General features: G+C 36.8%; 3 protein-coding genes across 5 annotated transcripts in view; 1 reads left to right on the top strand and 2 right to left on the bottom strand.

The window, feature by feature from the left end:
- Window positions 1–1,836, bottom strand: part of PHTF2 (putative homeodomain transcription factor 2) — a 133,426-nt gene extending 131,590 nt beyond the window's left edge. For both annotated transcript variants that reach the window (XM_045828105.1, XM_045828107.1), the window contains exon 1: window positions 1,649–1,836. The gene's annotated coding sequence lies outside the window, so the exon portion shown is untranslated. The remainder of the gene's footprint in view (window positions 1–1,648) is intronic.
- A 275-nt stretch (window positions 1,837–2,111) lies between these two features.
- TMEM60 (transmembrane protein 60) lies at window positions 2,112–10,923 on the top strand. The gene is made up of 2 exons (XM_045828321.1): window positions 2,112–2,368; window positions 5,288–10,923. Exon 2 carries the CDS (start codon window positions 5,338–5,340, stop codon window positions 5,737–5,739), a length of 402 nt encoding a protein of 133 aa, XP_045684277.1. The 5' UTR covers window positions 2,112–2,368; window positions 5,288–5,337; the 3' UTR covers window positions 5,740–10,923.
- Window positions 10,924–11,946: 1,023 nt separating this feature from the next.
- Window positions 11,947–27,368, bottom strand: part of RSBN1L (round spermatid basic protein 1 like) — a 78,769-nt gene continuing 63,347 nt past the window's right edge. For both annotated transcript variants that reach the window (XM_045827844.1, XM_045827843.1), the window contains 2 exons: window positions 16,553–16,661; window positions 11,947–16,471 (listed from right to left, as the gene is read on the bottom strand). In XM_045827844.1, the coding sequence (XP_045683800.1) occupies window positions 15,821–16,471; window positions 16,553–16,661 (760 nt within the window). In that variant the 3' untranslated portion in view covers window positions 11,947–15,820. The remainder of the gene's footprint in view (window positions 16,472–16,552; window positions 16,662–27,368) is intronic.

Consider the following 27,368-nt stretch of genomic DNA (forward strand, 5'->3'; position numbering starts at 1 on the left):
CATGCAATGATCTAGCCAAAAAGGTTTATGGTTTAAAATTTGCTTAGGCCACCTACTTCATTTTTAGGTCTCTCCGTCCAGTGCCAGTTTGGACTCAAAAAAAGAGTTTACCCTTGGAAGCCTGACTATGTAGAAGTAAGTGCCTCCATTGTACGCTATACTTGATTTGCTTACCACACCTTCATGCCCTGCCAGCAAGCGGTGAAAATGAAAACACAGGGATTTTCTACCTTGCTAAAACCTAACTATTAATACTACCTGATGCATGCTGACAAGTAACCTGTGAGGGAGGCAGATTATTTCCCCAGAAATAAATTATCCTGGAACCACCTGGCATCTCGGCTTAGACATGGCTCATTCTCCCCAGACCTCTTATTCCTTTCCTCTAGAATCTGGAGGTTGAGCTACTACAACTAACAGGGAATACTCATTTCCTTCTCTTAAACTTAGCAACCCTTACTCCAAAAAGTTACCATCTCAAATTGTTAAGCTATTTTAAGGCTTCCTAGGCTAGAGTGCATAGTTTCTAAGTTCTCAGAATTCTCCCTAACTTTAAAACTGTTAAGAAAAAGTCCAGTTTGGGAAAAAACAAATTAAAAAAAAATACTTAATCCCTGACAACAAGAGCAAATACTAAGGCTATAGCCATAGTCTCAGGGGAAAATAAAAAAGAGAAATCTTAAATTGTCTAGTGGGCTAAAGCTAAGCAAAATCTATGAAAGTTCCACGAGTAACAAAAAAACTCAAAGTAAGCAGGATATATCATTAACAAAAGGAACAAGTGTAAAATACAAAATATTTAATACATTTACAATGAATTTCTTAATTATTTGGTATTTAGATACTTAGATTAATAAATTGTTCCAGATTCTGTACTTCCCTACTCAGTGTATGTTGATATAAAGCAGGTCCTTTTTTTTCTTGCCAGACTAAAAATGATCCCAGAAGTTATAGAGAAGGTGTTGAGTTGGAAAATCCCCGACTAGGAGGGACAATACCAGAACACTGTCAACATCAGAGAGTTAAAAATAAGAAAAGATTAAACACTTTGATGTACCGCCGTACCGTTTCCAGACGCGAAATATCACTTAAGGCCGGAGCGAAGGATTTCAGCACCCGTTTTGTTCAGGGCTGAAATCAGAAAACCAAACTGTTGCCTGTTCAGTGGGTGCAGGGCAGCGACCCTCCCCTCCAGCCCTTCCAGCACTCCCAGTCAACCCCTCCTCCCGAGCCCGCTCCCCGCCGGCCCGGCTCTGCCACCAATGCCGCTGCACGCCCTCCAGGACCCGACGCAACCCGAGCACAGCACAAGTGGAAGGAATCGAAGCAGAGGGGCCGCGGGAAAGGGAGAAAGGACGGAAGGCGGCGCTGGGCTTCGGCCCCTCACCACTGAGGATCGAAGACAGCGATGGCTCGGGAGGAGGGCAGCTGAGCCGGTGCAGCCCGCCAAATGATGGCACAGGACCGCGGTTGACCGCGGCGTGCAGGTGCCAGCGGCTGCTGGGAGTCACTGGCGGTAGAGGGCGATTCTTTGGCCCCGAAGCCCCCACCTCCGTCCCGCCTGTCGCTGTTCCATCCTCCAGATTCTGTCAGAACCCAAAGACCTATACACGGCCCTCCCAAACGCGAAGGTGATGCCTGCTCTCACCTTAGGAGCGGGCGCCGCGCCGCTAGGAGGCGGCTGGGGTGCGCGGGAGAAGCCGAGGCGAGCACAGCCACCACCGAGAGAGACCTAGAACTCACAACAAGGCTACCAGCGGCGCGTCGCCTCCACAGCCGTCGCCCCACCCCCTCTCCCGCAGTATTTTGCGCCGGAGCCTAAAGTCTCCGCGCGCTGCTGAGGAGGACCTCGGGTGGGGCGGAGCGCCCCGCAGGGGCGTATCCGAGCTCTGGCTAGTTTGATTGGCATCTATCTGTCCAATGGGACTACGGACATTCCAGGCTGTACTTTGACTGACTTTCCTTCTAGCCCGTAGCAATAGGGAGGCGGGGCAAGTGGCCTCTTTTATTGCCGCCCTTTTGACAAACGCGAACGTTAAGAAAGGTCGGTTGGTTTCCACTGGCGGCCAAAAGTCCAATTACCGCAGGGAAAGGAGCCTCTGAACGCAGATTGACGTCCTCTCTACCTATAGGGTAGGCCCAGGGGCGGTGAGAACCTTCCCCGGATGTGGGCGCGGCCCTGAGGTAGAAGTGAGAAATCCTCTACCTCGGTCGTTTGGGGAGGCGGAGCTGAGGTCGCTTTCTTAATTATCATGTGACGGGTTCTGGATTTAATGGGGGGAAAAGTGTGGAGTAGGCCAAGGATCCGAACTGGCGAATTCCCTGATCTTCGCGCCTCTCTCCACTCTCCGGCCACCGGCGCAGCCAGGTGAGTCTCGGGCTTGGATGGGCTGACATCCTTCACGGGCCTCTAGATGCCTGGGTGGGTTGTGCCGTCGCCGCTCCCCACCCCCTCACATCCCCAGCCTCAAACGCACCAGGCTTGTGTGCACTGTGGATCTTTTTCTAGTACCGCGTTCAACTGCAGATTGTATTTGGCCCACAGAGCAGTATTGGGGTGGGGAGGTGAGTCCAGATAGAGCTGACCTCCGCCCTTCGAAGACCAAGGAGGAGGCTACTTTAGAAACGTCTTTAAGTTCTAGGGACAATTAGGCGCGGAAATCAGCTAAGTTATAAGCAGAACGCAGTTCCTTTGAAGGATAGTTAACTGGTAAGTTGGCCAAGGATGTAGCAGCAGGGGCCTTTCGAAAGCGACTCTTTAGAGGAGTGCTGTGTTGTGGGCTCATTAAATAAAGCAGTTTTTGCTATGAAGCGAATTCACTTGGAAGAGTAATGGCAGTGGCGAGACAAGGATAACGGGGGTGGTATGGGAAACACCATGGGCTAATGAATCCACAGACCACTGACACCGAGATACTGGAGTTCAGAAGGGCAGGGCCCTTCATTTTTTTCATTTGGGGGCAACACAATTTTAACAGTGAATAAGAAAGCATACGAACTAATACTTAACTCTCTTCAAAGTACCAGAAATAACTCCCTCAAACAAATATTTAAGTTAAGCAAATTTTTGTTTTGGAGTATGTAAACCCCTCCTTTGAGAAACAATAGTCAGAAGCAAATATGACTGCCTAAATTAATGGATATGTTAACAAATAACATATTAATCCCAATTAATAAAATTGGGATTGCATGTAATCATTGTCGCCCAGAAACAGTATCAACAGAGTGCTCCCCGGTTGAATTTTAGTACAAGTGCATGAAGAACTTTGTTGCCTCCCACTTTATAGACCTTAACAGCCACAAGCTTGTCCTTTTCATCCTTCCCACCTCCAGTCCTAAAGTACCTGTGTTGAGGGCAGCTACCCTTCCTATGACTAGTTGCTACTCAGCCCTATATAAGAAGAAAAAAAAAATGAAGATTCATCCAGTGGCTGATGGAAAAGTTATGTATAAGCAAGTACATTATTGTAAACTTTTGAAAGTTTCACAAAATGCCAGAGATGTGGATTAAACAAACTTAACTTACAGAATAAAGTCCATTTATGGTCATTAATCAGTACACACCCTCCACCTTTTGTCCAGGCTAAGTACCACATCCCATTATGGCATCCTCTGGCCAGGAAAAGACACCTGCACAGTAAAGCAAAAGCATCTGCTTTTCATACTGCAATATGAAGCACCTGCCAGCTACATAAACAAGTTGAGGGCAAGCAGATAGGTATAATGGGAAGGGGAGTTAGGAGTTTGTCCTAAGGCACTATTGAAATATGAGTATATATCTCTTGCACCATGGTAACCACCCACTGTTTAAAGTAGTAAACATCTAGCAGAAAACATCAAATTTCTAAAATATAATTTTTAAACATGCTACTCAAGGGCATTTGATTCATCTAGCCCCCTCTTCACCTTTTCCTTGTTTATCTTTCTGTATTTTTACTCCTATCACCTGTGCTGTTACCATGACAACTATCTGATCTTTTCCTCTTTCCATCAGGTATCCAATGTCATCTTCCATCTACAGGTATCACTCCCCAGTGGTTATATCCCTGAGTTCATAATCATACTTAGATTTCTCCTTCACTGGAAATTTCTTCTTGACACTTTCATAGTCTCATTATATGTTTTAATCTTTCATCTTCTTCAAATGTTTTAAGAGGAAATAAAGTGTTGTCAGCTGGTATTACTTTTTATTGACTCAACCCACTGCTTGCAGTTTATCTTCTGACTTCCCATTCTACTTACCTTTTTTCCCAAATGGTCACAAGATTGATATAAAAAAACTGGAATATGTAAAGTATATACTGTAAACCTATATGTGAAGATTAAGTAAATGTTTATACCTAAGTATTACAGATTAATGCCCTTGCAATCAAAATTCTAAGTTTTTAAGAATTACTGAAAAATGAAAGGACAAAATAACAGAAAATATTCTGGAAAAGAAAACAGTAAGTAGGTACTAGGCCTTCCAAATATTAGAATATATCCTCTAGAACATATCCAGTAACAGTCATGTATTACTAGTTCAAAGCAGAAATAAACAGCGGTAATACAAAATAGAGATACAAAAAATTATTGAGTAATGTAGCATCTAATAATCACAAAATGTCAGTTTTTAAGTGGTCTTAATTACTGATAGTAAAAAAAATTATGATTTATACCACAAACCAAAACAAATTATAAAAGAATTAGACTAAAATAGGTATTTATAAAAATGAGCAAATTTAACTTAAAAATATAAGATCCATAAACTATATGAAAATATAGTATTATTAAGGTGTTGTGTTATTTAGCCTAATGAACTCTTTATCATCATAATTCTACTTAAAGTCTTTTTACTAACCATTCCCTTCCTACTAAAACTCTCCTCTGTTCACTTGATACCACCTCCTTTCTCACTGATTTGATTTTGGATTTTTTTTTAGTATTCCTTGAAATTGAGTGAAAATTTGTAGATGTGCAAATGTACAAAAAGAAGTTAAGAACATGCATGGGATGCAGGAATAAGGTCATCACTGCCTACACACTTGAGTGATAGTAATGAATAGCAACAGTATAACAGGGGGTATACTAAACATTTTATTGTCATGGGCTAAAAGGAACAATAGCTATAATGCTGTCCAAGATGGCTACCAATTCTACAGGTTTTGAAAGGAAGAATAGTAGAATGTTTTCAAAATTAGGAAATCTGTGAGTGAGAAAGAGCCAGCTTTGTTCACCAGGAATGGAAGTGATTGTTTTTTTTTTTCCCTGCTATCAAAACCATCTTGACCTTCTTTCCTTCTCTTAGGATATATTTCCCATTTTTCGACGCTGCAGCAGCCTATTTAAACTGTTTAAATGAGAATGTCCTTGGCTCAGAGAGTACTACTCACCTGGCTTTTCACATTACTCTTCTTGATCATGTTGGTGTTGAAACTGGATGAGAAGGCACCTTGGAACTGGTTCCTCATATTTATTCCAGTCTGGATATTTGATACTATTCTTCTGGTCATGCTGATTGTGAAAATGGCTGGGCGATGTAAGTCCGGCTTTGACCCTCGACATGGATCACACAATATTAAAAAAAAAACCTGGTACCTCATTGCGATGTTACTTAAATTAGCCTTCTGCCTTGCACTCTGTGCTAAACTGGAACAGTTTACTACCATGAATCTGTCCTATGTCTTCATTCCTTTGTGGACCTTACTAGCTGGGGCTTTAATAGAGCTTGGCTATAATGTCTTTTTTGTGAGAGACTGACTTCTAAGGACATCATCTTATTTTATTGCTGTTCAACAAGCTGTCATTAAAGCATTCTGAATCTTTGCAAGCTTGAAGAAAACTGAGAAAAATACCAAATGTATTTTATTATTGCTTCCATAAAATAGTCTTGGTGAATCATGGACTTCTAGTCAACCCAAAGCTTAATTATTCAATATTTGAGTTATTAATATCTTTATTATCCCTATTTAAATAAAGCTTGTTTTGGACCTTATATTTCCACTTGACTTTTAAATAATCTTTTGTAAGGATGGGTCAATATTTAAAGTAAATAAGAACCTTTTAACCTACATATTTGGGTAGAAGTTTAATGTGTCATGGCCCCATTACAACCAATTAAATGGTCATTTGTGCTTCTAAATAATTACGGATGAAGAAAAACTAGTTACTGAAATAATGAGGGAGTGCTACTTCATGTTTACATTCAGAAAGAATCAGTTTGACAGTTTTTTCTAAGCTAAGTTTTTTGTTACCACTGCCTTTTGTTTGGAAGTAAATTGGGGGGGGGAGCATATTAAAACAGTGCAGAATTTTGCTGGACAGGAGGATTTTGTAGTGCAGTTAAAACTGTATACATGTACATATTACCTAAATATAATCTCTCGCAAGGAAAGAAAAGGAAAGCTTACATGCAAGCAGCTAGTCCAGGAGTCAGCAAAATATTTCTGTAAAGGGCTTCGGAGTAAATATTTTACACTTTCTGTTGCAACTACCTAGGTCTTGTGGTGAGAAAGCAGCAATAGACCATGACTATGTTCCAATAAATCTTTATTTTGGACAATGAAATATAAATTTCATGTATCTACATATGACAAAACATTTTGATTTTTGTTTCAACCATTTAAAACTCATTGTTGCCTCACAGTCCATACCCCCAAAAAACAAATAAAACCATTTATGGCCAGTGGGCAGTAGTTTGCTGACCCCTGAGCTAGGTCTCCAAGGAAACTGGGTAAGAATCATATGTAAAAGGCACCAGCATAACTGCTTTCTTAATTTGGTATATTGCCACATTAAATAAACTTGAAACCACACAGTAAGTTAACTGATGTGTGCCTCTGATTCTGACACTAAGTCAGATGTGTTTTTTCCCTTACACCACCAAAGAATTAATTATGGCACTGTCTACCTGGAGATAGCATCACATTCACAGGTTAAGGGTTCAGTCCCAGAGACTAATTCCCACCTCAGGCTTCAAAGGCCAACCCAACTTCCAGGTTTTCTGTACTTCTGACAGTCTATAGATTGGAGATTCCCACGACCCCCTCCTCAACTTAGATTAACTTGCTATGGCAGCTCACAGAACTCAAGAGAAACATTTTACTTACTAGATTATCAGTTTATTATAAAAGGATATAACTCAGGAACAACCAGATGGAAGAGATGCATAGGGCAAGGTAATGAATGGGATAGGGGCACTGAGGTCAATGCTCTCTAGGAGACAACTCTTCCCCCATCTCCTGTTCACCAACTTGGAAGCTCTCTAAACCCTATCCTTTTGGGGTATTATGGAGGCTTTATTACAGTTACTAGTTAAATCACTGGTCATTCACAACTGAATTTGCAGCCTTTCTACTCTAGGGGGTGAAGGGAGTACTGAAAAGTTACAGCCCTTTAATCACAGGGTTGGTTCCCCTGGCAACCAGCCCCCATCCTTACTTAGGAGCTTTCCAAGTCACCTTATTTACATAAGCTCAAATGACAACTTTATCACACCACAAAAGAAATTCCAAGGGTGTTAAATTCCTGTACTAGGAATGGGGATGAAGACCAGGTACATTTAATAGTAATCAGTTTCACAGCCTCAGTGATTGGAATACATTTAAAATATTAAGTAATGAAATACATAAAGGATAGAGATTATGCTCACAGGTGGAAAAAGCAAAACTAACAATACATCAACAATTAGTATTGCAGAAAAATACCTTCCTTTGTTTGTTTTTAGTTATAGGATGCTTCCTTTATAATACAGAGATGTTTGCTAATGGTGTTTATAAAAAGAACTGCCTTAAGAAACGAACTTGAAAAATGAAAGGTTCTTAGTGAAGCCATTATTTTGCAGATCAGCATGGGCCAGAAATAATATAATCTTGCTTAGGCAAAAGATTTGTCAAAGTCTAAGTAAAAGCAACTTGTGAACAAATAACTTTTTAAAAGACTTGAAACTGTGAATAGTAGAAAATAGCAAATAAGTAAATAGGTATTTAGTACATACAGAGCTAAAGCTTTCTCTAATTTTAAGTTATTAACCTTACAAATCAGAGTCCTTTTAGTTTTACATTACCAAACAAAACACAAATTACCAAAGGAGTTTATTTTAATTCTGATTGGTCATGTTTGCACAGTCAACATCACTCTTCCTCAGGAATTATAGAATGTTAGAACCGGGGGGAGGGGGGGGACCCAACTCCTCATTATAATGATGGAGAAACTACAGCCCAGATCAGTGAAAGTAGCCCATGGTCACTGATAAATGGAGCCAGCTAACTCCAAATACTATTTCCATAAATAGGTTTCAAATGCTAGATAAAGATAACACTTGTAAAGGCTTTTATGAGAGGGATCTACCTAACACACTAAATGCTCTCATTTACTTGCCCTGTATTCAAGTCAGCTAAAGCACACTGGTAATCATACCACACAGCAAATTTACTACAACTATCATCTATACACTACAAATTTGTAATTCACTTATATGAGGAAAAATGTAGTCTGTGACAAGACATGATTTTGTATTTCCAGCCCTGGACAAATAGTAAAGGAAGAAGTTTGTTTTTGATGTCTACCTCTCCGCCATACTCTTGATGAAATTTTCTGCCCAGATGCCTATCCTCTGCCCAAAATTTGAGAGAACACATAGAAGAGACAGTGAGGAAGATGTGAAATTAGGGTGACCGAGTACACAGTTCTCTGTTCTTTTTACTGCGTTAATTCCAAGATCAGAAGCTAACATTTGTAGTGTTTAGGCTATGCCAAGCAATGTGCTAAGTAAGCATTTTCATGTTGTCATTTAATTTTCACCAATTAAGTATTACCCCACCCCCCACTTACATATGACTAATACAGATTAAGTAATTTCTCAACATTAAACAAATATATGTCCCCAACCCACTGCTACAAATTCCCTCAGCATATCCCAGTGAAGTAGTTTTACAGAAGGGTATCTGTGAAAATGTGCCACCTTTATATCCTTGTCTCACTCTGCAACCCAATACATACCACAGACTAAAACAACTACCGCATGTTCTTTCAATATTTTCAAGCTAAATTGAGAATACCTGTTAATCAAATAATCAGATTTTGCCTTGCCAAATAAGACTTAGGAATAAATTTCACTTAGGTTATGAAATATTAAGGTGCTTCTAACATATTTGCCATTTAATCATTTTAATTAAATTTTAATCCTTAGTTTGTAATAACTTTCAGTGTATCACTAGTTGAAGGGGGGGACCTGGATAAATTTTATAGGTTTCATTATCAGTACAATATTTATGGCCTCCACACTGAACCCACAACTTTCTGGTGTTTGGGACAATGCTCCAACCCACTGAGCCACCTGGCCAGGGCTGAAATTGGTTTCTTTATAGTTCCTGCTGATGTAATTTTCTCAACTTTTCCTCCTTGCAATTCTAGAATTACAATATGATACCATCCCCAATAAAATAACTTTTGTTCCTTCAAATATTTATTAAATAACAAGTGTACTATATATTAGGTGTTGAGAATATAAAGGGAAAAAGAAAATTTGTAAGTCTAGTTCATTGTTTAGAGCCCAACATGTACTTAACTAATACACAAAGAGATACAATAAGCAGCGGGAAGAATTGGTTTTATACCAGTCGTGGAGTGAGGGGACAGTTGGAGATGAAATCAGTAAATGATACACAGAGATGGTATTTCACTAGAATTTTGAAAAGAGAAGATTTCATTATGGTGTATCCCCAGGCAGAGATTTCCCCCAGCAAGGCAAAGAATTTTAAAAGTACAAAAAGGGAGTGGCAAGTACTCCCATCTGTTCAAGCTGAAAATTAGGTACATCAAATGGAAGAAGAGATTGTAGTAGATGAGGCTGAAAAGGAAGGGCCTTATCATGAAGGCTCTTCAGTGCTATGCTGAGCATTTGGCCTTTATTCTTCAGGAAAGCAGCCTTGTAACATTTCTAAGCAGAAGAGTAACAATCATTTTTATCTTAGGAAGGTTAATCTAGTGGTGGTAGAGAACTGATTGAGGTGACAGATGGTTATAGACTTAGTTTGATGATCAGCCTGTAATGTATATGTTAAATTAAATCTTTGTGTTGTATACCTGAAACTAGTGTATGTCAACTACAACTTTTAAAAGAATGGATTGGAATGGGGGGTTGGGACTGAAGACTGCAGGCAGCTAGAACATTTTAGGTGACTTTAAAAGTCCAGGTGAGATGAACATCTATAACAGGAGTAGAAAAATTATAAACATTTCTGGGGTCAACTCAAGAAAATCTCATGATACACTGTACACAGAGGAAAAGAGAGAGAAATCAGATTACTATGAAAAGACTGTGTAGAGAAAACAGCTATGCCAGTAACCATGTTAGGAGAAAAGTTTCGGGGCAAGAGAGAAGAGTTTAGATTTGATTACAAGGATCATTAGAATTTAGAGAACCAAGGCTGACTTAAGTCATGGAATTATGAAGATTGTTCAGGGACCCAGTGTAGAGACCTAAAGGTAAGAACCATGGAGACTACTTTAACTAGTGGTGGAGAAGCAAAAGCAGCTACCCGAAGAAGTGGAAAAACAAAAAAGAACAAATAGCTCATATACAGTCTTAAGGAATAAATTAGTGATAACACCACAAGGGTTAAACAGAAGAATTGAGAAATGTACCCACTGGATTTGGCAAATGGTGACCTTTGAAACATTTCAGTTTAGTGATTAAATCTGAAGATTAAAATGAAACTGTAGTTTGACGAGGAGGTGAAGGCAGACAGATTTTTCAAAAACTTTGCCAATCAGGAGTAGAGATGAAACAGTAACATAAACAAAAGCCAAATTCAGGAGAAGGGTTTCTTTGAAAAGACAGACCTGAGATTTTTCCATATAAAAATCTGGCTAAGTTAAAAACAAAAAATTTCAAGGAAAGAAGAGACTTGAAGCCCTGGCTGGTGTAGCTCAGTGGATTGAGCGCAGGCTGCAAACCCAAGTGTCACCTGTTTGATTCCCAGTCGGGGCACATGCCTGGGTTGAGGGCTGGGTCCCCAGTACAGGGCATGCAACAGGCAGCCACACATTGATGTTTTTCTCTTTCTCCTTCCCTTCCTCTCTCTAAAAATAAATAAGTAAAATCTTTTAAAAAACCAAGGATCCACAAATTCTAATAAATTTCAAAATGTATACAATGTCTTATACTTTAATAGCACATTTCTTGGAAGGCAGGTAATAGTAATAAAGCATACAACTAGTATTTCTTTTTATTTCTACTAATATAAATTCTGTTTTCCCACATTTTATCCTCAGCTCATTCATATTCTCTGATTGGGTCCAAGTCCTAGAAGGGAAAATAAGATGAACTGCAAGATGCTTTGCTCTCCCTTCCCTGCTCTCCTAACAGATACAATATACAATGTCTCTGAACTTAAAACAGGAATAGATCCTGCTAGCCTCCTTGTACATGGCATTCTAAACAGTGATCATTTCCATCTGCAGTGTGCAGTGGGTTACAGGAAGAACTGAACAAGAAAAGCCAGGGCAGAGATAAAGGGATTTATACATCTCCTGAGTTGCCCTCTTAATTATGAGTTATACTGTGCCAAACATACCAAATGTAACTCATGAAATAGACAACATACTCTAAAACCACAAAAATTTTGTTGACACATCAAAGTACAGTGGAACCTCGGTACTCATCTTAATTCATTCTGGAACTCCGGATGAGTGCCGAAACCAATGAATACCTCACAAGTGACAAGCGATGAAGCATTTTCTCTTGCAGGGTACATGGTGACTCACACATGTTCTAGCAATTACAACAAATGCCAAGCAGTGCCCAGTACTGAAACAACTTTTTTCTTGTCAAAATGTGACAAATAGCCCCGGCTGGTGTGGCTCAGTGGATTGAACGCCAGCCTGCAAACCAAAGGGTCACCGGTTCGATTCCTAGTCAGGGCACATGCCTGGGTTGCTGGCGATCCCCAGTAGAGGGTGCATGAGAGGCAACCACACATTGATGTTTCTCCCCCTCTTTGTCTCACTCCCTTCCTCTCTGAAAATAAAATCTTTTTTAAAAAACTGTGACAAGTACACAGTTTGACAAGTTCTGAAGCCCATGGGTACTGAGGTACGACTAATTATATCAGATGGAAGAAAGATTAAGTAAAAGCTACTCTTAAAGACCTAAAATCCTTCCTGTCACTTTTACCAGCTTAAAAATATCTTCAAAACAATGGGACTTTTGTCCTCCCCTCCTGAGCTTTAAATAGTCATGTCTAGAAGGAAGGGAGGTTATTTACCATGACATCCCAGCACCCATACCTAATTAGTTTAACAAATTTGTTTAAAGTAATACCCTCAATATTTTCTGTTGGCATAAGTCAACTTTTGATAATCAGTTCAGAGGACATACAGACTTTCATATTGGAATCACTTCCAGAACCTTATGGCTTCTGTTGAAGGCAGAAAAACAAGAACTTTTAAAGATGAGATGAAAATGTCAAATGTAAAAAATTAATTACAAAACAAAGGGAAAAAGATTATGGTTACCAATTTTAGTATTTATTGAAAGGTGGAAGACATAGAAAATATTCCTCTCAAATTCCAAAACAAATCTTGCACCTTTGCTAAATGTAAAATGAATTTTAAGATACTTGCTTTACATGACAATGAACTTGTCCAAAAAAATAACTGAATGCCACTTATCAAAATAGTGCTAATCTACTATTTACAAAAATTATCTTACCTGCCATATCTGTTTAAGGAAAAAAAAACTGTTTTACACTCAGGAATACTAATGAAATACCTTGAAGGCTTAACCCAAGACATAAAATCTTTCCTACCTTCCAAGACCATCCCCCCAAAGTTATAGAATAGATTAAAAATAGATGTGGAAGCATTATTTCCAATAATCTTACACACATGCACACACAGACAGAATGTTGTGCTAGATTAACCTAATCTTTATTGAAGGTCAACTGCCTTAGTGACAAGGAAGGTAATGAATATGGCTTTTATAAAGTTTTCAACTATCATGAATGTTTAATTATTTTGCTACCTAACTAGCTAACCTGAGTATGGAATATGTATCACTTAGATAAAGGGCATGAACAAAAGCAATTAAACAAAAAGTACTATCATAGACACCAAAGAGGTACTTTATTTTTTTTAAAGGTCTGTGTATCAATTAATTATGTAAGAACTCTTTATTCTATATAGTATAAGATCATATAGAAACTGTATATTTTAAGTGCTTGATTGTTCTGGCCCAAGAAATTGGAAATAACAGCAAAAAAAAAAGTGTGTTCAGATGAGGAACTGGAATGTACTACCTAGGAAACCATCAATATAATGCAATATTGAAACAAATTATTTGTGTGTAAAAAGGTAATCAAAAAGTTTTCAGACTGCATCTGAAGAGGATTTTGAAATTATAACCCGTAAAATGAGGAACATTAAGCATTATCCAAGGTGACAAGGCTTTATCTTGAAATCTGAGCTCACTGATTTGTATTTCACATCCAGAAGGATGTAAACATTTTACAAAACAAATTTCCAAAAGATGGAGAAGTTTGACTCTAGGCTATACAGGAAACAATAAAACTATCTGCTATTGTTGTGTTAGATATATCTTTAAAAGTTTAAGGCTCATATATTTTGGGGGGATACTCTAAATATATTTTATTGCAGTATGATCTTATGTATCTATGTGTATGCTACTGGAAAATTAGAACTTAAGACAAATCTTGTTATACTACCCTACAATTAAAAGAAGAAAACCAGGAAAACTCCTATTTCTCAATATTGGTTTGTTACAAACTTTTGTCTCCTGAAATGGTAGGTGCAAATACATAAATTTAGCTTTAAAGAGATTAAAGTGAGGAGTAGGGTAAGACAGTAAGATATAAAAGTGTCTCTATTTATATTATGATTTATACCTTCCTTATTCCATAAAAATTCCTATGCAAATATATTGACTTCCTACAAACCACTGAGATTTCCAATAATATGTGCCTACCCTTTTTAAACTGGGGGACAGAAAGGACATCATTGCTACAGTTTATTTCTTCTGATGAAATGCCTCTAAGTGGCTTCTTCCTAACCAGAAAGATAAAGTGTTTTATGGGTCCACAAAAGAAGCTAGAGCAGAAACTACTGAAATAGAATAGCAAGTCTAGTCCAAATGGCAGCACAAAGAACCCCAGTTGAAAGTCATCAACCAAAGTATAAGCCCAGAAAAATAACAAAGAAATTAAAAAGATTTGTAATGAGCAGAATTCCTTATATCAAAGAATACATTAAAGACATTTGTTTGACTTATTCATTACAGTAGTGGAAGCAACTAAAATAGTGCTGAAAAAGTCCATCATTGAAGACATTTGTTTTTCTTTAGCTAAGCACTGGCAATCCTGTTTTCTACCCTAATTTTACTTTGTAGAGCTTCTTTTGAAAAAGAAGTACAGTTGATCCTTGAACAAGAGAACTGTGTGGGTCTGCTTACACACAGATTTTTTCAATTGACATGTGCAATTCAAACCCACATCGTTGAAGGATCAGCTGTACTCCTTATGTGCATTTACCTTGCTATGGTAGGCAGAGAGGGATCCTTAGAAAGAAAAGATAAACACATCTTATTTTGATAGCTACATTTCTGTATGAGTTACTGCCCTTATTTTAAGATTTTATATTTGTCGTATTTTCTTCCTGTTGTGCAAGAAAAATGTACAAGAAAATGTATAAGGATTTTAACTCCTCACAGTTAAATTTTCTGTAAATATTTTGTACTCAGCTACTATTAAGTATAACAAATGTGCCTATTAATAAGAAAATTTTCTCAACTTCATATCATTCCATACACTATAAAGAAAATTTATGTTAGGGGCTATGTATTCTGTCCACAGAACTTCATTAATTAGAAGGGTTAAATAACTAAGAGACCTTTTTTTGCCCAACTTTACAAAATTCTTTCTATTACCTAAACTGACTTTTTAATGTTGATTATAAATATTTTAAAATGTATGGCAGGGAGTAGGGCTAGGAAGTTTCACATATTCATCTTATTCAGCAATTCAAGGAGTTGTGTAAAATAAGATATACATATATATTCCCATACACACACACACATATATAAATATGCTTTCATAACTGAATCTTAGTTTTAAAAATGCTTGCACAATGTGGGGAATTTAAATATTCACTAGATTTGAATATATACATTTGCACTCCTTTACCACTCTAAATGGATACACCAGCAGACACATGAGATCAAATATATGATTTAACTGAATTTTCACTTTTCTTTTTGCATACCCGACAAAAAACTTATTTATTATGAACCTTTATTAAGTGGCTCACATTTCAGTATAAATCACACTAAAAAAATTTTTAAAGCTATTTACACTACAGTGCTGACACATTTAAAATGGAAAAAAAAAAAATTGGTATAAATAAGCTCCATGGAAAAGCCTTAAATTGTCCAAAAAGAATTCTGGGTCATATTACAAAATATATATATATACACACACATATATATATGCATATGTATATATGTATGTATATACATATATACATATACATATGTATGTATATATGTGTGTATATATATATATATATATATATGTTAATGTCAGCTCTATCCTAAAACCTACAACTCCAACTCAAATAACTTTTTAAAGACTCCATTTCTTTAAACCTGCAATGTTTACAGTGCATCTGGCCCTAAGTGCTTTGATACTTCACAGTTATGGACAGGCACTGAGGAATGTTACAAAGCTACATAAACTATATTTTGTAACAGACTTGGGAGCAAGTCCTTGGCTTGCTTTCATAATTCATGAATTTTATTACATTATTAAGTTTTTTTTAAAGGATTTTAAATGGTATGTACATATTTAGCATCATCTTTTCTATCTTGATTTGAATGTGCTGAACTATGTTGCCTTGTATCAACTAGACTTAAGAGACTTCCAGGGCACAATTCCTCCTTTAAATCTTTGCTGCTATTTTCAAATTTGGAGTCCACACCAATCTTAAATTCTGTAAATTGAACATGATCCAATTTTGCTTTAATATTCTTGCCATCCATATTATTCGGTGCTCTAGTCTTTTCAGAAACAAAAACATTCACAGATTCTTCATTGATTCTTACAGATGCAACAGGTTCATGTTTAATCTGCTGTATTTCATATTTAGAATGAAGTTTATCTGAAAAAATAGACTCCAAAGAGGTTTTGCTTACAGCACAAATCATATTGTCAGTGTGAGATCCAAGAATTGATGATGTGGAATCTGGTGATGTGCCTGTTTCATGAGTGGCTGTATTCTGAGCAGTGTCTTCCTCTGAGTGATATAACTTGAGCCGAACATGCCATGCTAAACTGCATACAGCTGAAACTGTCTTAAACTGATGAACAACATTCCTTGGGATAAAATAAATGTCATTATCATATAGCTGAATCCTGGCATAGCGAATGCCTTCCCTCCTCAATTGATTAAGTTTTGCATCATCGACCCACTGGACACACTAAAAAAAGAAAAAAGAAATACCAGTAAGTCATTTTCCCAATAAACATTAAACTGAATACAATAATGGTTTAAAATATACCTGGGATAGTGGAGGTTCATGTAAATCTAACTGCATTCGTTGAACTACTTCTAAGAAATCTTCAGCATGAAAACAAATAACATCTTTGGTTATTCGGGGTTGATTAAGCCTGAAAAAGAACATGAGATAAGAATCTGCCATTAATGTTTCATTCTGTTAAGTCCTTATTAAATTCAAAGTAAAAATGGTTTACATTCAAAACCAAAGTACTTAGAAATAAATTATAATCAGCAGACCACTTTACATATTTAAACAGAGGGATACTGCCACACATGAGTTTCAACCTAAAGATAAAAAACAACTCACTTCATTATGTTATAGCTATGTGTAACAATATTTTGAAAAATTAAAACAATCTGAATTGGTTAATTATACAAATAAAAAAACTATTTTGTCTTAAAGTTAAGGCCAATACTTCAACAAATTCAAGTGCCCAAGTTGAAAATACTACATAAAAATTAGAGTAAGTATGTGGGAAGCTAGTATTTTCTTTCAATGAAAACGTATATAACTGCAATGGTACCTAAACCCCTAAATAACCCTTAATAAATTAAGACATACTCATTTAAAAAGTACTAATGAAATAAAATATTACCAATTTATTTGCTTGTCTTTAAATATAACCCTAAAATATCCCCCATTTGATTAGGAGTATACAAATACATGTTTACAGAAAATGCTTAAAAAATAGATTTTAGATTTTCCAAGCAACTAAATAAAAAAAATACCAAGGTAAATCACAATCATTTTTTAAAAAACAGTGTTAAAGAGAAAGGATAAGGATGACCGCAGGCTTCCCTTTAGAGACAACACAAGTCAGAAGAGAACAGAGTATCTTTAACGTATTGCAAGAAAAAGTCAATTGAGAATTCTTTATCTACCAAAAATACCTTCAAAATGTGAAAAAAATATTTTCAGATAGAGGCTGAGAGAATCTGTCACCAGAAGACCAGCACAATGAAAAATGTAAAGGAATCTCATTAGACTGAAGGAAATTATATATAGATGAAAATATAAGTCTATTTAAATGAATACAGAGCACAAGGAATAGTAAATATGAAAGGTATTCTCATTTTTAAACTCTGTGGAAATACTTATAGCTAAAGTAGCATAGCATATTGGGAGTTTTATAGCTTATGTAAAGTACAAATGCACGACAACAATTAGCGCAAAGTTCAGAAACGGGGGTGGGAGAATAAATGGCAGTACGCTATTGAAAGGTTAACACATTCCATATAGAGTTATATACTTGAGAGTAGACTGATAACTTTAGAGCAATCACTAATAAGGAAATAGTAAAGGCATAATGGAATGCTTTAAAAAGACAGGAAAGAGGGCAAAAAAAGAAAAAGGGCAAAACACAAAAAGATGGAAAATTTAAATCCCCATTTACTGGTACATTAAATGTAAATGGTCTAAATATGCCAATTAAAAGACAAATTATCATTGAAAAGACTAAAAACAAGATATATAGTATCTACATTAAACAATATAGATAATCAAGCATATAGGTGAAAAGCCAAACAATGGGAAAATATGTAACATGCAAACATTAATCATAAGAAAGCTCAAATGGCTGTACTGACATCAAAGTAGAGCTCAGGACAAAGAATATTACCAAGGATAAAAAAGGTATTCTATAATGATAAAGGGGTCAATTCATGGAGAAGAAATAATCATTCTAAATATATAATCATCTATTAACAGAGCTTCAAAATATACGAACAACCTTGAAAACATTTTGCTAAACGAAAGCTAATCACCAAAGCCATGTTATGTCATTCCACTTATATGAAATATCTATAACAGACAAATACAGAGAGAAGAAATGAGATAAATGGTTGCCTAGAGCTGAAGGGGGTATAGGATTGGGGAGCAATCTCTAAAAAGTCCAATCCATAAACAAGGTGTATCTCTCCTTAAGCTGATAAAAATATTTTATGATAGTGGTGATAATTGCACAACTCTGAATATACTAAAAACTACTGAATTATATATACTTTAAAGGTAAACTGTATGTTATGTGACTTGTATGTCAAGCCATTACCAACGACAAATACATGGAGCAAAAAAACCCCAAACAAACAAAAGAGCTTCTGGTCAAGATGGCAGCATAGGTAGAGATGGCTCACCTCTTCTCACAACCACATCAAAATTACAACTAAACTATACAACTACCACCACTCAAAACCATCAGAAATAGGCAACTGCAGAAGTAAATGGAACTAATGGAAGCCTGACAACTATGGGATTAAAGAAACCACATCCACTGAGATTGATAGGAGGGGCGCAGCCAGAGAACAGGTTGGTCTCTCATCCGTGTGTGCTGGATAAAAATTTGGAAGGGGTACCTCAGGAGCAAGCAGGCTTAGCCCCACACCAGGCATGGCAGCCCAGGGTTCTAGTGCCAGGAAAATAAGTCCCCACAACTTCTGGCTACAAATGTTAGCAGGGATTGAGTTGGTATTAGAAACTTCTGAAGCCCAAAACAGTTCCTCTTAAAGAACCCATATATGGACTCACCTACTCAATTTCACATCCTCAGAGCTCCAGCACCAGGGTGGCAGCTTGAAGGGCACCTGGTAGCATACTGTGAGAGGCTGAAATGCCTGACATTGGGGTGACCAGAGGCCATTGTCTCTTTTCTGAGCCCTCCTCATAAAGAGCCATGGAACCAGCAGGCTAGTGCCATATTTGAGACTCATCAACCTGGCTAACACTGTTTGACCTACCTTGGAGACCCCCAGAGACTCAGCCCCACTCAACTTAAAGGCCTACCCAAGATGCTTTTCCATATGAATGGAAGATCTTGGCTCCTGTTTCACAACATCCTAAATCCTATCAAACAACCAAAACCTGCCCTTAGTGAGCTCCAGGCTGGGTACTCTCAGCAGCCAGCCCAGATTCACAGCTTGGCTCTATCTGGGAATCTCCAAGCCAAGCACAATTAGTAACCTTCTCAGAATACTTGACAGCTCAACCAGGGTGGCCCCAGGCAAAACAAAGGTGGGGGCTTACCTTGGCCCACAACACCCAGCAAACCCCAGGACCAGTGCACCCAGTACACAGATACAGACCACGAAGGAGAACTACAACTCTGCCCCTGCACAGCTGACCCTCCACAGAGGATGAAGGTTGGTAGTAAGTGATCACAGTCAATACTTTCAGTTGACTGGCCTGGATAAATCCCTTCCATTGATCTGCCAACAGCAATCAAGGCTCAACTCCAAGAGGAGCGTGTGCTCAGCCCACATGAAGAGAGCACCCTCAAATACCCAGCTTGGATGATAGGGAAGGCTGTACCACTGGACCCTACAGGACACCTACTACATTAGGCCATACTACCAAGACACAATGTCAAAGCAGCTCTACCACTACATAAAAACAAACACAGGGAGGCTAGGCTGCCAAAACAAGGAGACAAAGAAACATGGCCCAAATAAAAGAACAGATCAAAATTCTAGAAAATGAGTTAAACGAAATGGAGATAAACAATCTATCAGATGCAGAGTTCAAAACACTGGTTATAAGGATGATTGAGGAGCTTAATGAAGACCTCAGCAACATAAAAAAATTCAGTCAGAAAAGGAGGATTCATTAATTGAAATAAATAACAATTTACAGGGAAACAACCATATAGCTGACAATCGTTCAATGATTTAGAACAAAAGGAAGCAAAAAGAAAAAACCAATCAGAACAACAAGAAGAAAAAAGAATCCCAAAAAACCCTCCCAAAACCAAGGACAGTTAAGAAGCCTCTGTGGCAACTACAAGCGTTCCAACATTTGAATCATAGGGATGCCAAAAGAAGAGAAAGAGCAAGAAATTGGAAATCTATTTGAAAAAAATAATAAATGAAAACTTCCCTAATTTGGTGAAGGAAACAGACATGCAAGTCCAGGAAGCACAGAGTCCCAGTCAAGTTAGACCCAAAGAGGATCACACCAAGACACATCATAATTAAAATGCCATAGGTTAAAGATAAAAAGATAATCTTACAAGGAGCAAGAGAAAAGCAGAGAGTTACCTACAAAGGAGTTCCCGTAAGACTATCAGCTGATTTCTCAAAAGACACTTTGCAGGCCAGAAGATGCTGACAAGAAATAAAGTGATGAAAAGCAAAGACCTAAAACCAAGATTACTCCAGTGTCATTTAAAATGGAAGGGCAGATAAAGTGCTTCCCAGAGAAGGTAAAGCTAAAAGAACTCATCATCACCAAGCCATTATTACGTGAAATGTTTAAGGGACTTATTTAAGAAAAAGAAGATCAAAACTATGAACATTAAAATGACAACAAACTCCCAACTATCAACAGCTGAATCTAAAGAATAAAAACAAAAGCCAACTGAGGAAACAACCAGAACAGGAACAGAATCATAGGTATGGGGATCATTGGGAGGGTTATCAGCTGGGAGGAGGGAAGCGGGAGAGAGGGGGAAATGGTGCAGGAATCAAGAAGCATAACTGGTAGGAACAAAACAACCAGGCAGATGTTAAGAATAGTATAAGGAAGGGAGTAGCCAAAGAACTTACATGCACAACCCACGGACATGAACTAAGGGTGGGGAATGCTGGAGGAAAGGGGGTTACTGGGTGGAGAGGGGCAAAGGAAAAAAAACTGGGACTGTAACAGCATAATCAATAAAAGATACTGGTACTTAAAAAAAACTAGCTAAGTTGTAAAGAGAGACAATCAAATCCAATGTTACAGTTGGAGATTAGTAACTAGAGAAAAATCAGTAAGAATACATAAAATTTGTACCACACTATCAACAATATTGACTTAGTTGGCATTAATAGAGCACTATACCCCTAAGCATAATATATATTCTTTTACATGCACATAGATTATCCATCAAGATAGACCATGAAACAAACCACAGGAAATCAAAGAGAAATACAGAGTATGTTCCCTGGCCACAGGGAATTAAACTGGAAAGAAAAACACCCTGAAAACTCTGGAAATAAATTCTGAAATAATGAAAAGTATGCAAAAGTCTTCTCAATTATCCATGATTTTAAAAAAAGACACCAAACAGAAAATCAGAAAAATTCTGAGCTGTATAATGAAAACACAATTATCAACATTTGCAGGATATAGCTAAAGTAGTGCTTAGAAATTTAGTTTTACATATTTATATTGAAAAGAGCAAACTCAAATCAATAACCTCAGCTTCTAACTTAAGCTAGAAAGAGAAGAGCAAGTTCTTTCCTTAAAAGAAATAAAGAGCCCTGCCTGGTATGACTCTTTGGACTGAGTGCTAGCCTATGAACCAAAAGGTCGCCAGTTCAATTCCCAGTCAGGGCACATACCTGGGTTGCAGCCAGGTCCCCACTTGGGGGTGAGTGAGAGGCAACCTATTGATGTATCTCCCGCACATCGATATTTCCCTCCCTCTCTCCCTTGCTTCTCCTCTCTCTAAAAATAAATAAAATCTAAAAAAAAAGAAAGAAAGAAAAGAACAAATAATGAAACAAAAATAGGAGAAAAATCAATGAAATAAATGGCTGATTCACTGGAAAGATCAATAAAGTTAATGAATTTTGGCAACACATTAATATAAAGATCATTAACAATATTAGTATGTTGAATCCAGCACTAGCTAGTATATTATTATCAATATTATCAGACATATGTGTGTATATACATAATATACATCCCATATATAATTATGTTTAAAATTTGGTACATATCAGATAAACACATATACTTCTCTTGATTATTCCATACTCTCATATATGTATATAATGAATCACATACAGATAGGAGATGATAATACAGAATAACCAAGAGAGGTTTTTAATCCAAGGAACAGAAATGGAATTAATGGAATTACAGGGTCCTAGAGTAAGTATATGTTTAAATTTTGTAAGAAACTGCCAAACTTTTTTTATGGTTTCCATATGAAAGTTGTAATTAACTCATATCTTCACTAGTTTTTGTTATGGTCTTATCAAAAATTATTATTATTAGCAATTTTAGTGAGTATATGGGCCTATCTCATTGTGCTTTAATTTGCATTTCTCTTATGGTACAACTGAAGAACTTTTAATGTCAACATTTGTGGAATATAGCTAAAGCGGTGCTTAGAAATTTAGTTTGAAATACTTATATTAGAAATGAAGAGAGGCCTCAATAATCTAAACTTATAACAAGCTAGAAAGAGAAAAGCAAGTTCTTTCCTTAAATAAAAAGAGCATTTGTGTACCTTTTGTAAAATGCCTGTTCATATATTGCCCAATTTTAATTGGATTGTTTTCTTATTCTTGAATGTAAGAGTTCTTTATATATTTGGATATAAGTCATTTATACACACACCTCAAATATTCTCTCCCAGTCTGTAGCCTACCTTTTCATTTTAATGACGTCATTTTCTCTTATAGTTCATAAAATTTCTGACTAATACAAAATTTCCTGCAACATTTTCTTCTAACAAACTTTATCATTTTAATGTTACATTTCATTCTATAATCCATTTTAAGGCTTTTTTGTATGGTGTAAGATAAGGGTCAAGGTTCATTCTTTTTTATTTTTGTTTTTATGCATGGGTACCCTGTTGTTCCAGCACCATTTCTTGAAAAGACTCCTCTCCCCACTAAATCATCTTAGGCCCTTCACTAAAAATCAATGAACACTGGACTCTCTTCTGTTCCATTAATCTGAAAGTTTATACCAATACCACCCTCTGTTATTACTGTAGCTTCAAAGCAAGCTTTAAAATGACAGTGGTAGCATAAATCTTCTAACATTGTTCTTCCCCCACCCCTCAAGATTGTTTTGCCTATAGTAGGTTCTTTGTATTTCTATAAGAAAAGCTTGTGGATTTTGACTGAGTTGATCATTTGAGAAGGAACTGAGATAACAATATTGAGTCTTCCAATCCATAAACAAGGTCTGTCTGTATGTATGTTCTTAATTTTTCTCTTTAGTTTTTTATAGTTTCGAGCACCTATTTAATATTTTTAAAATTTATCTCTTTAATTATTCTATGGTTTTATGCTATTATAAGACCATGTAAGTGGCAATTTTCATGAATACTGCTAATATACAGAAATATAATTGACTTTCAATATTGTCTTCTCCTGAGACTTTCATAAGTTTGCTTATTAATTCTAGTACTTCTTTTATAGACTTTTAATTTTCTCTGTACACACTCATTTTGCCTTACTCTATCCAAGACTCTAATTCCATTTCTGAGTATTTACAGAAGTGAAATGAAATCTTATACGTATAAAAAGGCTTGTAAGTGAATGTCTGTAACAGCTTTATTCATAAAACTGGAAAGAATTCAAATGTCTACCATCAAGTGAATGAATAAATCAGTTGTGATATAGCCATTCAATGACATACCACTCAGCTATAAGAAGGAATGAACTACGAATATATGTAACACCGTAGATGAATCTCAAAAACATTATGCTTAGTGAAAGAAGTCAGGCAACATGTATGATTCTATTTACATAAGATCCTAGACTAGACGATACTAACTTATGAAGACCAAAAAGAAAAACAAATGAAAAGATGTCTGGAGCTGGGGTAACAATGGGGGAGATTAACTGCCAAAGGGTATGAAGGACACAAAACATTCTATTACCTTATCTGAAGTAGTGGTACTATGGCTGTATACATTTGTCAAAACATATCAAACTGTATAATATTTATAATGAGTATGTGTGTATGTGATTGCATATAAATTATACTTCAATGGTTGCTTTTTCAAAAAATGATTTCAAAGAAGCCACCTTGAATATATAAACCTACAGAGTGGGGCAAAAGTAACTTTTCAGTTGTGAGTATGTGAAACAGGTTATTCTTCTATTACTATTTATTAATTATTGTATTTTTCTACATGAACTGTAGACCTACTTTTGCCATACCCTGTATATGAATCTTTTTCATAATACCTAAAAAGCGATATAATTCAATCAATACTTCATAAGCCTTACCTAACTGAAGATTTCTATAAAGTCTAAATCAATTCTAGTCTTTATTTCAAATTAGTGTTAAGCCTGGCTCTAAGATAAAGTCAAGAATTTAATATTCTAATACCTAATGTCTTCTTGAGACAAAGAATAGAATTCAAAACACTAAGAAAGAAAGGAAGCACCAACTTCCTCAGTATAGCTTAATTTAACACCAAGGAATTAATTATTATAAAGGGATCATAAACCATGTTTGCATCAGAGCCATGAAGCCCTCTTACAGCACCAAATTATATTCTCGTTGTCTTTAGTATTAAGAGATGAAAGCAGCACTGGTCTAGGAAGCAAACTGTATTTTACAATAGTGGGAAAACTCATAACTAGCAGTATCTCATCCCAAAATCTGTCTCAAGTATATTCTTAAATTTGGCCACCTAACTTCTTAGTATATTAGTTTAGCAACAGTCCCTATCCTATGAAGTTACTAGCCACCAAAGTGGGGTTTTTTTAAATTAATAGATATTTATTGGGAACTGTGATGGTCCCATGAAGGACAGGACACAATCTCTAAACTCAAAACACATATAAAGTGGAGGAGTGAATATATACCAACAATAATTTAAAGAAGCTTAAAAGATTTTAACAAAGTGCTAAAGCCATGAAGCAGGGATATTTCTCTCTGGAAAAAAGTGTAAATATGTAGCTAACTTAGCTGAACACTCTAAATTAGATTTCACCCTAAGTAATTCTTGATGACCTCTTAAATACTTTATATCAAACATTCAAGAGAAATCTAATTAATTTGAAATAAGAGTTTATAATGATTTCCAGAGTTAAATTTAGTGTTTTAAACCAGATTATAGTTTAAATCAGAACACAGAAACTATAAACCAGAACACAGAAACTATATGAGCATAACAACAGATATTTAAAATTACCATTTAAGTTAAACAAAATTCAATTATAAATTATTACTGAATTATAAACTATTAATATTATTTTCCTGAGGATCTTTTAGGATTACTTCAGTACTAGCTACTCTGTATACCTGAAAGTGATAAAGTTTCATTTATGTTAAGAAAGGTCAGCTGACTTCCAGCCAAGATGGAGGCGTAAGCAGATACACTTTGCCTCCTCTTACAACCAAAAGGACAACAAATTTAAAATTTAAAAAAAAAAAAAAAAAAAAAAAGCAGAGAACTGCCAGAAACTCAAACTATATGGAAGACCAACAACCAAGGAGTTAAAGAAACATTCATCCAATCGGTAGGAGGGGCAGAGATGGACAACGAGGGTGGACAGGATACAGCAAGGAGGTGGCTGGAGGACCAGGATGGACCTACATTCGCATACAGATAAACCAGGAAGAATAACTGGGGAGCAAGGTAGACCACACAACTCAGGGTTCCAACATGGGGAAAAGAAAGCTTGAAAAACACCTGGCTGTAAAAATCTGTGGGTGTTGACGTGGCGGGAGAAACTCCCAGCCTCACAGGACAATTCACTGGAGAGACCAAACAGTATGAAGAACATATACAAACCCACCCAACTGGAAATCAACACCAGAATTTGCTTGTGGGTAGCAAGTGAAGTGACTGAAAGCCTGTGGAGAACCAAACAAGCAGTATTGTTCCCTTTCTGAACCCCTTCCCCACATACAGTACCACAATGTGGATTGCAGCAATGTGGATTGCCCTGAACTGGTAAATAACAAAGGCTCTACCCCTTACAATGTAACAGACTCATGGAGATAAGGAAATGTGGCCCAAGTGAAAGAACAGATCAAAACTCCAAAAATAGAACTAAGCAATGAAGAAGGGCTAACCTATCAGATGCAGAGTTCAAAACACTGGTAATCAGGATGCTCAAAGAAATGGTTGAGTAAGGCTGCAAAACAGAGGAAAAAGTGAAGGCCATGAAAAGTGAAATAAAGGAAAATGTACAGGGAACCATGAAGGGAAGGAAACTGGGACTCAAATGAATGGTTTGGAGCAAAAAGGAAGAAATAAACACTCAATCAGAACAGAATGAAGAAAGAATAATTCAAAAAATGAGGAGACACTTAGGAACCTCCAGGATACCTTTAAATGTTCCAACATCCAATCATAGCGATGCCAGAAGAAGAGGAAGAGCAAGAAATTGAAAACTTACGTGAAAAAACTAATGAAGAACTTCCCCAATCTGGCAAAGGAAATAGACTTCCAGGAAGTCCAGGAAGCTCACAGAATCCCAGAGAAGTTGGGCCCAAGGAAGCACACAACAAGGCACATCATAATTACATTACCCAAGATGAAAGATAAGGAGAGGATCTTAAAAGCTGCAAGAGAAAATGAGACAGCTGCCTGCAAAGGAGTTCCCATAAGGCTATCAACTGATCTCTCACAAGAAACCTTGCAGACAAGAAGGGGCTGGAAAGAAGTATTCAAAGTCATGAAAGGCGAGGACCTACATCCAAGATGACTCTATTCAGCAAAGCTATCATTTAGAATGGAAGGGCAGATAAAGTACTTCTCAGATAAGGTCAAGTTAAAGGAGCTCGCCATCACCAAGTCCTTATTATATGAAATGTTAAAAGGACTTACATAAGAAAAAGAAGATGATCAAAATACGAACAGTAAAATGAGAACTCACAACTATCAACAACCAAATCTAAAAAACAAAAACAAACTAGACAAACAACTAGAACAGGAACAGATTCATAGAAATAAAGATCACATGGAGGGTTATCAGCATGAAGGGGGAAGTTGGAGAATGGGGGAAAAGGTACAGGGAATAAGAAGCATAAATGGTAGATACAAAATAGACAGGGGGAGTTTAAGAATAGTATTGGAAATGTAGAAGCCAAAATAATTTATATGTATGACCCATGGCCATGAACTAAGGTGGGACAA

This window comes from Phyllostomus hastatus, unplaced genomic scaffold (assembly GCF_019186645.2).
Source record: "Phyllostomus hastatus isolate PE091 unplaced genomic scaffold, TTU_PhHast_1.1 phas_scaffold_78, whole genome shotgun sequence".
Classification (NCBI taxonomy): Eukaryota; Metazoa; Chordata; class Mammalia; order Chiroptera; family Phyllostomidae; genus Phyllostomus; species Phyllostomus hastatus.